Source organism: Ailuropoda melanoleuca, chromosome 5 (assembly GCF_002007445.2).
Source record: "Ailuropoda melanoleuca isolate Jingjing chromosome 5, ASM200744v2, whole genome shotgun sequence".
Classification (NCBI taxonomy): Eukaryota; Metazoa; Chordata; class Mammalia; order Carnivora; family Ursidae; genus Ailuropoda; species Ailuropoda melanoleuca.
Window position 1 is genome coordinate 23,112,213 of NC_048222.1, and position 17,545 is coordinate 23,129,757.

The 17,545-nt window shown below is 44.0% G+C and overlaps 1 protein-coding gene and 2 long non-coding RNA genes across 4 annotated transcripts in view; 2 read left to right on the top strand and 1 right to left on the bottom strand.

Annotated features, from left to right (window-relative positions):
• LOC109488410 overlaps positions 1–1,833 on the top strand; it is a 3,097-nt gene extending 1,264 nt beyond the window's left edge. The window contains exons 2-3 of the long non-coding RNA XR_002141387.2: positions 1,348–1,601; positions 1,720–1,833. This is a non-coding gene — a long non-coding RNA (uncharacterized LOC109488410). The remainder of the gene's footprint in view (positions 1–1,347; positions 1,602–1,719) is intronic.
• The window catches only part of LOC117802301, a 22,877-nt gene extending 14,906 nt beyond the window's left edge, over positions 1–7,971 (bottom strand). The window contains exons 1-2 of the long non-coding RNA XR_004625412.1: positions 7,834–7,971; positions 5,108–5,259 (exon numbers count right to left, since the gene is read on the bottom strand). This is a non-coding gene — a long non-coding RNA (uncharacterized LOC117802301). The remainder of the gene's footprint in view (positions 1–5,107; positions 5,260–7,833) is intronic.
• Positions 7,891–17,260, top strand: SERPINB1 (serpin family B member 1). Of its 2 annotated transcripts, none has more exons than XM_019792864.2 (7): positions 7,891–8,029; positions 9,199–9,374; positions 11,801–11,938; positions 12,445–12,562; positions 13,801–13,943; positions 14,034–14,201; positions 15,918–17,260. In XM_019792864.2, exons 2-7 carry the CDS (start codon positions 9,207–9,209, stop codon positions 16,317–16,319), a joined length of 1,137 nt encoding a protein of 378 aa, XP_019648423.2. In that variant the 5' UTR covers positions 7,891–8,029; positions 9,199–9,206; the 3' UTR covers positions 16,320–17,260. The 2 variants fall into 2 exon arrangements, with proteins under 2 accessions (XP_019648423.2, XP_002930114.1); XM_002930068.4 differs by lacking the exon at positions 7,891–8,029 and adding an exon at positions 8,398–8,538.
• The last annotated feature ends 285 nt before the right edge of the window (positions 17,261–17,545 follow it).

The window sequence follows — 17,545 nt, forward strand, 5'->3', positions numbered from 1 at the left end:
CCCCTTGTGATGGGATAGTTGTTGAAAGAGACAGACAATGCATTCATGAGCAGGATAATTTCTGCTGGTGGCAGGTGCTGGAAAGTAAACAGAAAGTAACTTGGAACAAGAACAGAGGCCTAGTGGCCAGGGGCAGTCTCAGCAGTGGTGGCACTGAGCAAAGGTCACACTTGTAAGGAGTCAGTCATTCCAGGGCCAGGTAGTAGCAGGGACAAAGATCTGGAAGAAAGTGGGTCTGCTAATTCGAGATATTGAAAAAAGACCTATGAAAGGAAGGAGAAAGAAAGGAATTAAGGTTAAGGAAAACCCTGATTGACACGTACATTTGTAAGTGGAAATTTTCTGGAAATTTCAGGTATCCTAGAAAGGGGACTAGTCTTGTTTGAAGAACTACAGGAGTGTGTTGGTACTAGGACAGGAGGGCCCTGGTTATTTTATAATGAAGACATTCAGCCCTCTAGTGGATAGAACTAGGTTATGCAGCTGAAATTTGAACACTGGGTTTGTCCCATTTTTTTGGCAGAAAATAAAGGGACTAGAAGAAATTCTGAGGGATTATTTTATCCATTTCTCTAACCTCAATCATTAAGCTGCCCAAGATATGAGAATGTAACTGGTTTAGCATTTCCCAGGACTGTCTAGTCACCTGCAGCCTCCGACCGGGGACAGAATTATTCATTGTCGTGAAATTACTGTGTCTCACCTACTCTCACACTATTCATAGGAAAACATTATTTGCAGAGTGATTTGAGTCATTTTTCTTGTTTTAACAAGTTAAAAATAAGTTACTGAAATAAGTTGAACCATTATTTATGTAAATAGCAAGTAACTGTCATATTTCTCTCTTAGCTGCAGTAAATACTGCTCTCAGTTTACAAAAATCACTTTTTAAGCTTAAAATAGTTCCAGGCTCATGGATATTGTACATTTTGTTAATGTCTTGAGAGATGATCTAAAATAAACTACCTTATCTAGAGACCACAACAACATGGAAATAAGTTACTCATAAGAACCACATGTAATGTATTTACAAAACAGTAGTGTGAGGCTTTTAACTCCGCCAACCTTCAAGTTAATTAAAAGTGCAACAGTTCGCTCAATTATAGTGTCTTAAACTGAAGGGCAAAACAAACCAATTCAAAATGACTTTTGAAAAGAGAGGGGGAATAAATCAAGGTTTTTATGGGGCTTCTGGATGATCTGCGATCACCTTGCTTTGAAGGTCAAGACAAATCTAAGAGTAAGGCCCTCCTACTTTCAGGGTGTGGGGCAGGAGGAATAGTTCAAGTCCAGATGCAGGGTCATGAGGAAAACCCCGTGGAGGACTGATACTCCTTTTCGTTGTAGGTCGAGCTGGGCCAGGAAGACTTGGTGGGAAGTAATGTGGGCAGTGCCCAAGATAAGAGGGCTGAAGAGGGGGTCTTAGGAAGAGCTCCCTCCCACCCACCAGCAATGAGTCCTCAGACTGGGAGAAAGGAGGGTGCACACAGCATTGGAGAGAGCCTGTGTGAACACAGGGGGAAGCTCTCCTTTCCAACCCGAACAAACTGATGAGGGAGTGGATGGGAACGCTCGTGACTCTTGCATTCTGCGTGGAAAAGGTACGTGTGGTTTGATGGACTTGGGTTCCATCTCAATGACGGTGTCCTTCTTACAATGCCTTCAGATCAGTTCATGTTTGGAGCATCTGATTTTCACTTTTTTCGGTTCCTGTTTTAGAATGTCTGTGTTGCTTTGGAGCATTGAGTTGGGAGCGCTCAGCTTTTCATGCAGTGACTTGGCATTTCGGATGACTTGACTCAAGGCTGGCAGTCTTTACACACGAGTCTTCCTACTCTTAAGAAGAATGCCAGATTTGTGGATTTGTTTGTACTTATTCTCAATTCGTGCGGCAAGTGCATAGCAAGCTCTTTCCCCCTACTTAAGCCTGGCTTATATCTGACTGGCAACTTCTGAACAAAATCAAAAGGTCTGTAAAAAAAATTCAGCTACTGCTGCATAGTACTACCAAGGCTGACAGCCAGCTGGGAGGACAGGGTCTGGCCTCGACTTCAGGCAACGCCACCACAGCCTGACAAAACCCCTCCAGAACCCACCTCCATGTCTCGTCCAGCAGGGTAGCGCCCCCTTATGGCCCTCTGTGGTCAGCGCGGCATCTATCACAGCATTCCAGCAGGGGGCCACGCAGCACAGAGCACAAGGGAGGAATCCCAAGGGAGGGCTGTCAAGGGAAGTAGGGCTGGTAGCGGAACCAGCTCACCTGCTCGCGCACCTGCCCAGTACTCCTTTATCTCCGGCTCCTATGTTCTACTCATTTCTTCATTTAACTTTGTAATTACAGATACAGCACCTTGTCAGGCATTTGGTGCTATGTTCACCTGTTAGATCACTTGGTATGATCTTATCTCGTTTATTATAAAATGTACAGCACAGATCATAAGGGTAATGGAACAGCTAATTACAAAGCATGCAGTCAAGTAACCCAAGTCAAAAATTCAAATACTCTCCCCTCCATGGGACCCCTCCCGATCACAGCCCCCACATCCCCCCAACGGGTAACAACTCTTCTGACTTTTGCAATCATTTCCTTGCTTTTCTCTAAAGCAGCGTAGTTTGCTTTACCTTGATTTTGAGATGGATAGAAATGAGATAATGTTGAAATGTAGTTGTTGAAATGTGGTTTGTTTTGCTCAACTTACGTTTTGGAATTTCATCCATGTTGTGAACGTAGCAATAACTTGTCTCTTTTCATTGCTACATAGTATTCCACTGAATGGATAGATCACAGCTCATGTATCCATTCTACTACTGATCTTTGCAGTTCACTAATAAAGCTACCTTGAACATTCTTGTACTTTTTTTTTTTTTTAAAGATTTTATTTACGCGCGCGAGAGAGAGACAACCAGCAGGGGGAGAGGGAGAAGTAGGCTCCCCGCTGAGCTGGGATCCCAGTGTGGGCTTGATCCCAGGATCTCAGGATCATGATCTGAGCCACCCAGGCACCCCTCTTATACATGTCTTTGATGTAAATGTGAACATATTTCTCTAGGAGAAGGAAGAATTGCTGGGGCAACATTCTTAAATAACATTGAACTATTTCCCAGTGGTTTTACCAGGTCATAATCCTCCCAAGGAGTGACAGCATGCCAGTGGCTCTACTTCCTTGTCAACACTTGGAATTGTCAGAATTTTAAATTTTTGCCAGTGTGAGTATAAGGTATCTCATTTAAATTTGCATTTAACACCTTTTCATACATTATGAGCCATTTGGATTTTCTCTTTTGAAGTGTTTATTCAAATTGTTTGCCTTTTTTTTAGTTTTTGATGTGATTTGTTTAAGTTATATACATGCATGTACATGTGATAACAGTCTTTGTCCATCATATACCATTCAATTCTCATTCAACTGTGTGGTTCATGTTTTTAACTCTTTTAATGGTATTTTTGTAATAAACAGAAATTCTTAAAGTAGTCAGATTTATTAATTGCTTCTTTTATACTAAATGCTTTCTTTATCTTCTTTGAAAACTCATGGAAAATCTCCTACATTTTCTTCCAAAAGTTTATTTAATTTTATTTTTTTCACATTGCATTTCATAGATCTTAAATATCCATGAAATTGATTTTTTTTTGGTTTGGTGTAAGGTAAGGACTTTTTCTTCTCTCTCTCTTTTAAGATTTTTATTTTTAAGTAATCTCAACACCCAACACGGGGCTCAAATTCACAACCTGAGATCAAGAGTCGTGTGCTCTACCCACTGAGCCAGTCAGGCACCCCCCCCCACCTCTCTCTTTACTTTCTGCATATAGATATTCTCACCACTTATTAAGTATTCTATCCTCTCCCCATGGTCACCTTGCCACTTATGTCATATATCAAGTGTCAGTATATGCAAAGGTCTGTTCCTGGACCTTCCATTTTATTTCATTAACCTGTCATCTCTCTCTGCACCAACACCATCCTGTTTTAATTATTACAGCTTTATCAGTTTTGATATACAGCAGAACATGTCCTCTTGCTTTGTTCTCCTTCAAGAGTGTTTTTTTTTTTTAAGATTTTATTTATTTATTAGACAGAGATAGAGACAGCCAGCGAGAGAGGGAACACAAGGCAGGGGGAGTGGGAGAGGAAGAAGCAGGCTCATAGCAGAAGAGCCTGATGTGGGGCTCGATCCCATAACGCCGGGATCACGCCCTGAGCCGAAGGCAGACGCTTAACCGCTGTGCCACCCAGGCGCCCCTCCTTCAAGAGTGTTTTGATCAATAATAAATAACAACAAAAAAGCGTGTTTTGATCATTTACACCACCATGCAAATTTTATGATCAGCTTCCCTAGTTTCACATGCGCACACACGCACACAGTCACACACAGACACACACACACTTCATTTGGAATACTGACTGGGATTGAGATTGATTGAAAAAATCAATTAGAGGTAAACAGCCATCTTTACAATAGTGAATTCCATTCAATGAACATGATATATTGCTTCATTTAGTTAGATTTCCAAAAAAATTCTCTTAATTTTTAAAATCTTTCTGCATAGGGGTTTTTTTATATGTCTTGTTGGATATTTCCACCCTCTTGATTTTTTGATGCTACTTTAAGTGGTATCTTTCTTTTCATTTCATTTTCCATTCATTGCTAGTCAACAGAAATACTGATGTTTAGTCATCGTCTTGCTAAATATGCCTGGTAAATCTAAGTAGAGAGCTGAATAAAACGATTAGTCCCCTTATCCTATTGGCCACTTACATAGAGCACTGCCCCTAATGGATTTCAGATAGATCTTTTCTTCTGATACACAGGAGAAGTCACAAAAATTGACCATAATGTGGACCATAAAGCAAGTCTGAAAACACTTCTAAAGGTGACCATAACAGAGCGATCCCCCCTCTAACCACAGTATAGTCAGCCTAGAAGTCAGTAACAAACACAATTCGTTCTCAAACACCTACTGGTGCTGCTTTGAGATTTTCTCCTGGGTTTTACAAATCTGGCTGCGGATCCTTGAAACATTTATACTGCATCTGCTTTATCGTGCCCCGTGAATCAGGGGTTGATGTGTGCTCACATGCGGGAGTAGATGGGAAGGGCTTCTTACCTGGCTTTGGAGTTGTGTGTTGCCAGACGTGGGAGAGCTGGAAGGGCAGGGCGCTCACTAGTTCATCCGGGTCCCTTGGGCACAGGCTGCTGACACAGTTAGGGGAGTGCACATGCTGGATGACATGCCAATCAGCTTCACGCGGATTGAGCCTGCAGCAGGGGAAAAGAGGAGACAGGAAAAAAGATAGTCACTGGCATTCAGCATTTTCTTCTGCTACTTTCAAAAAATTTTTATTGAAGTATAACATGCACGCAGAAAAGTACAGAAATTATGTGTACAACTCAGTGCATTATCACAAAATGAATACATCTGTGTAACCATTACCCATGTGAAGAAATGCCACATTATCAGTAGCCCAGAGCCCTCCCGACCCCATGCTGCTCCCACTCACACCCCCTGTGTTAAAAGTGAAGCTGGGATGTGTTTTTGTCACTTATGGTAAGACTGCCGACATGGGCATGATAGTCATGAAGGAGGTCTATACTCTCAGATCCCTAGAAATAAAAGGCAAACCATGTCATGCCACGCCACACCATGCCACACCATGCCACGCCATGCCACGTCATGCCAGACCATGCAGGACCTGGCAAGCACCCCGGGCAGAAGGCAAGAGGGCAAAGTGTGGCCCAGAGCCTTTGCTGGGGTTCTTGCAGGCAGGAATGGGCAAGACAAGAAAACTTAGGATTGGGAGGCTTAAATAATTTTGCTGGGCTCTGGGCTGTTCAGGTGGTCTCTAGCTATTTGGTACCTGGCCCTGGGGTGATTTAGGGCAGGGGGAGTACTGGCTTGAGGTGTGAGAGTTTGCTAAAAATGATAGTAGAGAGTACGCTCACCAAGCTGGTCGGTTTGTATGCCAAAGTTTCGCTATCAGGGGAATCACTCACTGTCTCTAGGAATTAGTAAGCCCTGGTAGGGGCAGTCTCTCCAGCATCAGGGCCCCAAATGCCAGAGCACCAAGAATACAGAAAATAAGAAAACAGTCAGCACAGTACTCCTTTCTTCCCAGAGAGAATGTCTTTCCTGACTTTAAACACCATGGATTAGTTCTGTTTTTGAACTTTCCATACTAGAAGCATATTCTTTTATGTCTGCATTCTTTCGTTCAACAGTGTGTTGGTGAGATTCAAACGTGCTGTCGTGTATTGCTGTGGTGCGTTCATCACAATAACAGTGTGCATATTATTCTGTTGTATTCATGTATCGATTCTTCTGTTGATGGGCATTTAGGTGGTTTCCAGTTTGGGTCTCAGATAAATAACGTCGTTAGAAACATTCTTGTACATATTTCCAGGTGCACACCTCAAACACATTTTCCTTGGGGATATTCCTTGGGGTGAAATAGCTGGATCACAGGTGGGATAAGCATGCGTTTGAGTTCAGTAGATAGGTCAAGCATTGTTCAAACTGGCTGTGCCATCACCAGTGTATGAGGGTGTCTCTGTGCGACCTTTGACACTGGCCATGCACAGTGTAAAGCCACAAGTGGAACACTTCAATGTTATTCAACAGAATAGTTACCTTGTCTTTACCTTAGACAGTAAATATATTGATTTAGGAAATGGTTTCATCTTATATTTGACCCAGAGTACTACTAACTCCAGTTAAGCACAAATGCAAAATGTCAGAAGAAAAAATAAAAATTCAGAAGACTTTTTGTTGTTGTTGTTTATGTGTCTCAGATTTTAATTTAACACATTTTCAGTGCAGATTTTCACTCTTGACCTTCCCTCATTGACCTCTTAGGAGAAGCTACCGAATGGCTCTCTAGTTCCGTGAGAAGTGATGGAGGCCTTACCGGATTTGATCAAACCACTTCAACTTAATTGTGATTGGCTTTCCATAAGTGTTGATTTCTTTATTCTAATAAACTGTAAAGCACTCTACAATCCTAGTTATTAAAACCTTGCTGCTTTTTTTATAACTATGAAGAATATTTTTATTACTCATTACTATGATCTTTTTTTGCTCCTTTTCATTATAAACAAGTTCTCACAGTTGAAAGAAATCTACTAACCCATTCACACTATAATATCCGTACTAATAAAACAATAGGAATTTTCCTTTGTCCTCTTTACATGTTGAGATTTGTAAAAAAAAAAAAAAAAAGTGGGGGAGAAGTTTCAGGGGCGCAGAATTATTTCATACCCTCAAGTGCTATAAATTTTGGTGAAATTACATACCTGGACCTTTAAAGGGAGAAACAGACAAAAACCCCACAGAAATAATTATTGCCTTTACTAGTCAACCACAGTCCTCCTATTTTAAGCCTACAGGAAGAAAAATCGGTGAGTCTACGTTTTGGTCTGGTGGGTTTGCGATCCTTCATTCACACCGTGTGTGGTGCGGAAGTTGGTTCAGCTGCGGTGGTCAGCACCTGCGAGGGGATTGGAACGGAGTCCACTTTGGTACCTGACAGACAGTGACAGCAAGGACGTTGTTTGGAACGGACTCTGTTTTCTCTTATTCTGGAGACCCCTTTTGGGCTCTATGCGAGAAGTCCCAAATTTGCTTCCCCCACCAAAAAATAAACAAATAAGCCCCGCGTTTGGAGTATATCATACATAGATGGCGCTCAAAGGGGCTAGCTTGCCCTCTAAGAGATAACTATAATCGCCGCAGTCATTCACACGTTAGTAAGAAATAGCCCATCAGATCCTTGCCAGGGATCTGACTTTGCCAAAACTCAGAAAGGGGCGGAGAGGAGGACGCCGCGCGGAGCCCACCTTCACCTCGGCTTCTACAAGGCCAAGCCTCCAAGCCGGGACTCCCAGGAAGTCCTCTGGGGGAAGGGCCAAGGCCCTCCCCGCCCGCCCGCCACCTGCCTGGGCGACACTCCTCTTCCGCAGCTATAAGGGCCTCGGGCCCTAGCGCTTCTTCCCACACCTCGCACCGCCCGGAGCCCGAACCAGCGCGGAGCCGGTAAGACGGGGCCGGGCGGAACAGGCCAGCCGGGGCTCCATCGGCCCCGAGCCCCGGGTGGCGAGTGATCACCGCAGCCCCCGCCCGTGCGCGCGTACTGCTCCCTGCGCCGCCCCCCTGCCCTGCGCCCCGGACGCCGCCGCCTCCGCCTCCGCCGTGCGCCCCGCCCCCGGCAGTCCCGGGTTCCCCCCGCTCCGCGTCCCGGGCGCTGGGCCTGGCCGGCGAGGCCCGGGCGTGGCCGCTGGAATCAGTATGCGCCGGGATCTGAGTGTTTTTCTTCATGTTCTCCCCTCTTGCCTGAGCTGTTTGTGGCAGTTTCCAGGCAGCGCGGGCCCGGAGAAGCCCGCTTCTCCTTTCCGCGATCGGAGGAAGGGAAAGGCCAGGACCCAGAGATGCTTTATCAGCAACAGTAACGTAGCTTATTCCTTACCCGCTAAGCGGCCGGCACAGCTAGTGGTCTTCCTGGCCTGTCTGTGGGGACATTAAGAGTCTGTGAGAAGTCACGAGGGGTAAGTGGGTGGCCGAGCTGAGATCCAAGGCCAGGTGCCCCTAACTGTTGCAAGAGTGACAGAGAGGACGGCTGTCACCTTCTCCCTGTCGGGCTGCCTGGCTTAACCCTGGGACCTGTGTTGCTTTTTCAACTCTCACATCCAACACTAGCTATGGAGCTTGGGATTCTTAACCTCGGGAAACGTTAGAATGAATCTCAATAATGACAAGTGTATTTACTTCAGTGGAATTTGCTTTAGTGCATAGGTAGGTAGTTATGATTTCCTAGTAGAAACATTCTTATTTCAGGGAATATGGACAATGGATTCATGGCCCAGAGGAATCTAGAGACTTGAACCGAGGGCACAGAAACGTGTGTGCTCCTAAACTTAGCAGGAAGGGTTCAGTACGGGCCCCTCCTCAGACTCATCTGTCTGTCAGGCCAGAGCCCTTTAGGGTGCCCTGGTCCTGTGTCCCTACCAAATCCCCGGCCGGTCATCCCCAGTCCCTCATTCGTGTGCATGGGGAAGGGTCTTGCCCTCCTGAAAACAGAGAGAGAGACAAGAAGTTCTAGGACGTTCCAGGGTGGTTGGCACCAGCCGAGGAAGAGATGGGGAAATGCGGGCTGCCTCATTGCTGGTGTGGGCAGTGGGCAGCGCGGGGCCTCTGTTCTGTCGTAGCCTTCACCATGGAGCAGCTGAGCGCCGCCAACACCCGCTTCGCCGTGGACCTGTTCCGCGCTTTGAACAAGGACAATCCTACTGGGAACATCTTCATCTCTCCCTTAAGCATTTCCTCGGCGCTGGCCATGATCTTTCTGGGGACTCGAGGCGATACCGCAGCACAGGTGTCCAAGGTCAGCAGAAATGAACAAAACCAGGCTGCTTTCCCTTGTGTCTGCTTGCTAATGTCCAGTCTGAACTGAGAAGTTGTGCAAAGCTTTGAGCTCTAACAGTGCGTGTATGTGTGTTTTTAAGATTTATTTATTTATTTATTTGAGAGAGAGAGAGAGAGCAAAGGGCAGGGGGACGGCAGAGGGAGAAGCAGGCTCCCCACTGAGCAGGGAGCCTGACATGGGGCTGGATCCTAGGGCCCCCAGAATCATGACCTGAGCCGAAGGCAGACACTTCACCCGCTGAGCCCCCCAGGCACCCTTCTTACGGTGTGTTTTCATAACTGTATTTTCTGTGTTCAACAACCATACATGGTGAGGTCAGAATTTCAGAAGAAGCCCCAAGAACGATCCATTTGTATGCAGTCTTTCCTTCACAACCAAGTCTTTCCCGAGCACCTGCTATGCGCCTGGCACAGTTTTTTGTGTGGCTGAGGGGACGGCAGGGAGGAAAGCTGACGAAACCCCTGCGGTGTGCCTGTGGCTGGGCAGCTTTCCTGTAAGCCGCAGCTTGTCTTCCTGGACGAGGATTTTCCAGTATCTGCTTTGCGTGTGATGGCCCACCACTCGTGAAGAAAGCCTGTTATGTAATGCTACTTTTGAGCATAATGACACATAGGAAATGCACCACAGTGGAGAAGTTGGCAGTGGCGCCCTTCTGAGGGGACAAAGCGAGTGTGTGATTCCGAATTGCCTCCACCTAGCCCTGGGCCTGACACCCAGTGTGGCTGTGACACGCTTGCCCGTGTGAGCAGGAGGGCCCTGCAGGGAGGGAGTGGCGAAGCCCGGCCTCTGCCGGTGCAGGACCAAGCCCTTGGGGGTGTGGCAGGCCCCTCTCTGGGTCCCTCTCTCCGCAGGAGAAGTGGTGATGACTTCCTCCTGTCCTTAGTGAGGGTGGAGGGCACTTCTGTGCTAGGTGTTCTTCCATTCTGAGAGGGGGACTCTGGCTTTCCTTGGAATCTAGGGGAAAGGAGTGCCGAAAGTGAAGGGCTTTCGAACGTACCAGTCACAAAGGACATGGCACCTGCCGCTAGGGAAGGTCCAGCCCTGGATTCAAGTTTATGGACTGTTCCAGCTGCAAAGCTTCTATTACTGTACTTTATGGAGAACAAGTCATCTTCATTACTGCAGAAAAGAAAGCATTTTAAAATTTTCAAAAATCTACTTGTACTAATTGCTAGTTGCCCCTAACAGGGTAATATTAGTTTCCATTTTTTTTTCACTTTTATTTATTTATTTGAGAGAGAGAACAGGAGTAGGGAGAGGAGCAGAGGGAGAGGGGGAAGCAGACTCCCCACTGAGCAGGGAGCCAGATACTGTGCAGGCGCTGGATCCCCGGACTCCAGGATCAGGAACCAAGTCAAAGGCAGACACTTAACGGACTGAGCCACCCAGGCACCCTCTATCAGCTCCTAGTTTGAAGCTTTCCAGGGACTTCATGCCTTCAGCAAAGAATAGTTTGAAGGTCCTCCCCCACTCCCATTTCCGTTGGAGCAGGGCGATCATAGCGACTGTGCAAACATTCCGTATCTTGGTGAGTAAGTGAACTTTGTACACTTAGGTGGGTTCTGTATGTCTTAAAAGCAAAGAACCAGCCCAGGCCTCATGAAACCATAAAGGGACTTTTGATTTGTAACTGATACGTGAAGAACTAAACTTTGCCAAATGTTAAGTTTAAAGAAGTTATTTTAAAATAAGTGAGTTACTGATGCTAATAGGATATAAAAAATCCCTCTACCTGCAATATCTTTGTGTTCCTGCATAAGTCATGATTCTTATTGTTAGTGTTTATTTCTGAGAACGTTCAGTGAAATTATATTAGATGCAAGATAAGCACATGAACATACCATTTATGATTTTCTTTGGGACAAAAGCAGACTTGTATAAACATTGAGTTTATTTTATTTTATTTTTTTTTAAAGATTTTATTTATTTATTCGACAGAGATAGAGACAGCCAGCAAGAGAGGGAACACAAGCAGGGGGAGTGGGAGAGGAAGAAGCAGGCTCACAATGGAGGAGCCTGATGCGGGGCTCGATCCCATAACTCCAGGATCACACCCTAAGCCGAAGGCAGACGCTTAACCGCTGCGCCACCCAGGCTCCCCAAACATTGAGTTTATTAACCACTCATATTGTAGAACTAGAATTATAACAAAACGTGGTGTAAAAGCAGTTTCTAATGTTGTAATTATTGCATCTCACAAAGCTATACATTTTGGATTCTCTACTATTTGTTCACCAATGAGAAATTAATAGAACATTAGGCTGTGGACCATGAATAATTAGTAAAAAAACCACATTAATTTAATTTGATGGAAGCAAATGCCAAGGAATCACCTTATTATTTCAAAGTAAGTGGTTACGGAAAGAATGTTTTCTTTATTTTAGACTCTTCATTTTGATACGGTTAAAGAGATTCATTCAAGATTTCAGAGTCTGAACGCTGATATCAACAAACGTGGAGCTCCCTATATCCTGAAACTTGCTAATAGGTTATATGGAGAGAAGACGTATAATTTCCTCCCTGTAAGTACTTTGTACTTCCTGTTCAAAAACTCACTAGACAATGCAGATTTTTTCCCCTAGCATAACCAAGTCATAGAAATCAGTTTTAATTTTTATAAAAATTCAGAAAAATGATACAGAATGAGAACATACGACAGACAGCACTCCTGTTTCTTCACAGTGAAAAGATCGATCCTGACTGTTTTACGAAAGCAAGAGTGAATTCTGTAATTCATTTCCAAGTGCAATCAGTATTTGCTTATTTATGAAAATGTTAGCCAAATGTTGGAAAAGAATTGGTAAATTTTACACAACACTAAAACTACTGAACTATACATAAAAAATGGTTAAGATGGTAAATTTAATGTTTTGTATTCTTTTTTACCATAATAAAAAAAGTATGAAGTTAGAATTTTTTTTGTTATAATGTAATTTGTACCTTTTAGGACCATTTCTGCTTTAAAGAAACTCTGTATGCGGTAGGAGTTATTCATGACATTTCCCTTTTTTTTTTTTTTTTTAAACAGGAGTTCCTAACTTCAACTCAGAAAATGTATGGTGCTGAATTGGCCAGTGTGGATTTTCAAAAAGCCTCTGAAGATTCGAGGAAGGTGATTAATGAGTGGGTCAAAGGGCAGACAGAAGGTAAGAGACCAGGCAGAACGTAATCGTTACACACTGACGTTCTTCTCCTGCCAGCTTCCCCACCTGCATCTGATTGCCTCTCGCTGTTTCCTGTTCCCTCATCCTGACCCTGGGAATCGTGGAGCTCATCCTGGGAATGAACTCTGCACTGCCCAGTGGGACAGTGTTCGCACATAGAAATTCTTCACGGAGGAAACGTTGGCATGATTTAACTGAAGCAGCTAAATACGTTTTCCCCCATAAGTTCCCAACGTCCATTTTAAAATGAAAACTCACATTGAATGTAGAATAAAAAGAATAACAAATTTGAGGGATATCCGGCCTGGCCTGGATTATTTTATACGCACTTGGAAAGAAGTACCCTAATACTTGCAAATGAATATTCACGAACTGCTGTGGTCATAAATAATTTTTATCCACTTCCCATCTAAGAAATCAGGGATGGTAGCTGGGACTGTTGAGCACAACTCTCTCTAACCTAGTTGTGGGAGGAGTCAGGGCACCTGCAGAACACCTGTCTTCTATGCAAAGAATTGGCCATAGCCGCGCTGTGGTCATGGGTGGATCCCATTTTCAGTGGAGTAACTGTCCTACCTTTTGGATAGTTACTAAAATCTTTTTTTTTTNTAAAATTTTTTTTTTTTTTTTTTTTTTTTTTTTTTTTTTTTTTTGTGAGAGTAAGCTTCTACTTAGAGGATTTGAAAAAGTGATTTACTACTGACTAAAAATATTTTCGTTCAGGATCTTTTTTTTTTCCTGAAAAAGAATGGTCATTCTCAAAATAAAGCTCATTGTTTACCATACTACTCCAGAAAAGGAGAATTTTCCCATTTTAGCCCGTTAGCCCTTCCGTTGGCTTATTTAAAGTAAAAACACACTGGTAAAGGGCTTTCCTAACTTAATACCATGTGAAAGAAAAATTAAGTACAGAATATGCTTTTGGATTGCATTTCAGTGCTAATCAAATGTCAGTTCCAATTTGGAATTCTGATATGTGGATTTTTTTTTTAAGATTTTATTTATTTATTCAACAGAGATAGAGACAGCCAGCGAGAGAGGGAACACAAGCAGGGGGAGTGGGAGAGGAAGAAGCAGGCTCATAGCAGAGGAGCCTGACGTGGGGCTCGATCCCACAACGCCGGGATCTCGCCCTGAGCCGAAGGCAGCCGCTTAACCGCTGTGCCACCCAGGCGCCCCTGATATGTGGATTTTTAAAAAAGCTAACTGTATTGTTTTAGGGAAAATTCCGGAACTGTTGGCTGCAGGTGTGGTTGACAGCATGACTAAACTCGTGCTGGTGAATGCCATCTATTTCAAAGGCAGCTGGGAGGACGAGTTCGTGAAGGAAGACACTGCCGATTCGCCGTTCCGATTGAATAAGGTGAGGTGAGGTAATTGCCTAAACTTACTGTTCACTCGAAGAGAATGCGGATTCAAATGTGAGTGATTTGGTTTTTTCCCAACTGTTCAGAAAGACAAAAAAACCGTGAAAATGATGTATCAGAAGAAGAAATTCCCATTTGGCTACATCCAGGACCTTAAGTGCCGGGTGCTGGAACTGCCTTACCGGGGCAGGGAGCTCAGCATGATTGTCCTGCTGCCCGATGACATCGAGGATGAGTCCACGGGTCTCAAGAAGGTAACAGCTCCCAGCTTCGTGCTTCCTGTCTCCTCCTGGGTATCCATTCTGCCGTGTGGGGTAGTGGTGGGTGGTGCTAGCGCTGGGTGCTTGGTAAGTGTGTACGGATGTTACTTTCCTTTGCAATGCTTTGTCATTCCTTTGTCAAGTAGCTCGCGGACGGTACTGCTCCGAAGCCCTAAGTTTACATTTTCAGCTACTGTCAGGGAACAGTTGTGGCGGAGAACATCTAAACATGTGTACTACATGTAACACGGGTCAGCGGCAGCTCGTGGAAACTCTCTTAGAAGAACTCTGGGGGAAAGTGCAATGAAGATGGTTTTATTAAAACAAATTTTTTAAAACTAACCCCCCCCCCCAACAGTCTAGTAGCTAAGTTTCATGGCGTCCTGTAAAACCCTATTTCACTGCTCATCCTTGCTGCAATTCATATGGTTGTGAATTAAATTTCCAATAGCTACACAGTAGAAAAAACCTCATGTGACGTGTTGGCTTGAGCGCTCAGGCTGTCTTCTCATGTGCACCTTGTATGAGGTTCCTCGTCTGTGTCATTTAAGGGCTATGTCACCTCTTGCCAGGGCTCAGACTAGGCAAAACTGAATATTATGGTTTTTCGACATACCTGAGTGGCTCGCTCAGTCGGTGAAGCATCCCACTCTTGATTTAAGCTGGGGTCACAATTTCGGGGTGGTGAGATTGAGCCCTGCATTACGCTCTCCACTCAGTGGAATCTGCTTGAGATTCTCTCTCTCCCTCTCTACCCTACTCCTCTAAATAAATAAATAAAATCTTAAAAAATAAAAAAGATTATGGTTTTTCTTCAGTGCCTCTAGGCTGCTGTGTAGTTTTTCTCTACCCTGTCCCTGATCAAACTTGCCTTCAGGAAGGGGTCTAATATTAGCCATTTCCATGTATACAGTATGTATTAGAATCAACGTGTTCCTTCTTTCCACTGTATCTCCATATTTGTCTTTCTCTCTGATTATAAAAAGAAAGTCTCTAGCCTCATGAAAAGAAAAATCAGCATCAGTAGAACAAGTGGGTAATGGTTCTGCTCTAGTCCAAAATAGTAATTATAAGGGTAATGAGAACAGCTGTCATTTAGGTGCCACCTACAATGTACCAGGTAGTTTATATATGTTAACTAAGTTAATACTCCCACAGTGCTATAAGGTCGGTACTCTTATTACTCCCTTTTTAATGAGGAACTAGGTCTTTTTCTATTTTTACCTAGGAGCTAAGTCTATTAGAGGTTCCTTCAGCTCCGTGAGGTTCATAGATAACCACTGTGATCAGTGGGGTTCAGAATAAATAGAAGAAAGCTTTTAAGTTTTCCCTTGTACCACTTGACTGTTTAAGTAATACAGTCATCATGGCCTATCACAGTAAGCTAGTGTGGTAGGGGCTTAGTGAGTCCCGGGTGGATGGGTCGGTGGGTAGATGAGTGCATGGGTAGGGAGGTGGAGGGATACTTGATAGACCCAGTGTCCAGAGTTCCTGTACTTGGGCCCTTGATGGCCTGGAACACAGCTCTGTTATATTATCACCAATCACTGGAAAGAAATGACATCTTCCTAATGGAATCTGTGTTGGCACAAGACACAGAGGACACTAATTAGCAACTGATACAATGGGTCCATTCATTTCAATAATGCTTTATTAGCTTACTTACGTAAAATCATTTTCGCCTCTTCTTTTTGCTCATTCTCATTCCAGATTGAGGAACAGTTGACTCTGGAAAAACTGTGTGAGTGGACCAAAGCTGAGAATCTGGATCGCGTTGAAGTCAACGTCCACTTGCCCAAGTTCAAGCTGGAAGAGAGCTACAACCTCAACCCCTACCTAGCCCGCCTGGGTGTCCAGGATCTCTTTAGTAGCAAGGCTGATCTGTCTGGCATGTCCGGAGCCAGGGATCTTTTCATATCAAAAATTGTCCACAAGTCCTTTGTGGAGGTGAATGAAGAGGGCACTGAGGCGGCGGCCGCCACAGCAGGCGTTGCCACATTCGCCATGATGATGCACGAGGAAAACTTCGTTGCTGACCATCCGTTCATTTTCTTCATTCGGCACAATCCCTCATCCAACATCCTGTTCTTGGGCAGACTTTCTTCCCCTTAGAGACTGGAAAAACAAGGTCAAGCTTAGAGCTTTGTTACCTGCACTTCTCATGGTGGAAATTTTCATACATCTTTGCCAATACCACTACCATCCCAAAACAGATCTTTAATTTCCCTTGTAAGTTCAGCTCCTCACTGTTAACGTACACCCATGAACTTTGGCACAGGTATTGATTTTCCTTTTTTTTTTTATATCGATGAAGTCAAGTGATTGCTTTTGAAGGTAAAAAAAAAGCAAAAAATCAGATGTGTAGATTCTTGCAACGTTGTAGTCTGTGAAGTTGCTATGCTCGCCTGATAGCCAAAGGGAGCCTGATAATACTGTAATTTACTTTACAGACAGAATTTTGGAAGCCCAAATAGAGAGACACTGATTGTAGAAAGGAGGCTTAAAAATGTATATTCAATTGAAATATAGAGCCTCAATTAAGGGCCTGGGTTATGAAGACAAACTTGCCTTGGACAATATTTCTGATCCCTTATTCTTCAAGATTTGTATTTTTGGTTGTTGCTGTTATTCTTTCAAGCTATTAAAGAGGCACCTGGTGATAGCCTGCCTTCCCTTCTTTGTTCTTCTTTATCTTACCTGATGTGGCGTTTGTGTGGGATCACACGGAGTCAAGAAGTGAGTGTCTTATCATAAAAGATGCCAAGAAATGACAGAAAGGATAATACAGTGGGAGAGACTGTTAAGCGCAGAGGGGGTGCCAAGATCTCACTTGTAAGCCATCTTCTTGCATGTTTTCTGACGAAGGTTCTTGATACCCATCATGTGATACAGGTTTATTATGGCAACGGGATGGCTTTATGCAGTGCTGTGGGGGGTAGGGGGGCTGGGCTCGGATTAGTATACACGTAATCCTTGGAATGAGGCTTAAAATGCTGCATTAACTTGTTCCCACAAAACTAGTGGGCTGCTTAATAAATTTTCCTAAGATTCTACAAGCCAGCCTGATCTCAGTCCTCTTCTTGTTCTCTTGGATCTTTGACAAGCCAAGAATAAAATGTACTGATGTCTGTGATGATAGTAAGATCGTCCACAGAATAAAAACATTTTAGCAAATCTATTGTAGGCAAGCTTTCCCTCCTTCTTTTCTTCTTCTGGAAGGAAATAAGGTAAAAATTCAAAAGTCCTTGCATTGTCTGGGAAGAGAATAAAAGTACAATTACGATTACATTCCATTTTGATAAGCCAGGGATGCATGTTTTATAGTCTAAGGTAACCAC

What these genes read in the sequence shown, in the direction of transcription:
- SERPINB1 (XM_019792864.2), top strand. Translation starts at nt 9,207, where the DNA reads ATGGAGCAGCTGAGCGCCGCCAACACCCGCTTCGCCGTGGACCTGTTC. An exon ending in AGACGTATAATTTCCTCCCT is followed by an intron (nt 11,939 to 12,444) that starts GTAAGTACTTTG and finishes TTTTTTAAACAG; the next exon opens with GAGTTCCTAACTTCAACTCA. An exon ending in GGTCAAAGGGCAGACAGAAG is followed by an intron (nt 12,563 to 13,800) that starts GTAAGAGACCAG and finishes GTATTGTTTTAG; the next exon opens with GGAAAATTCCGGAACTGTTG.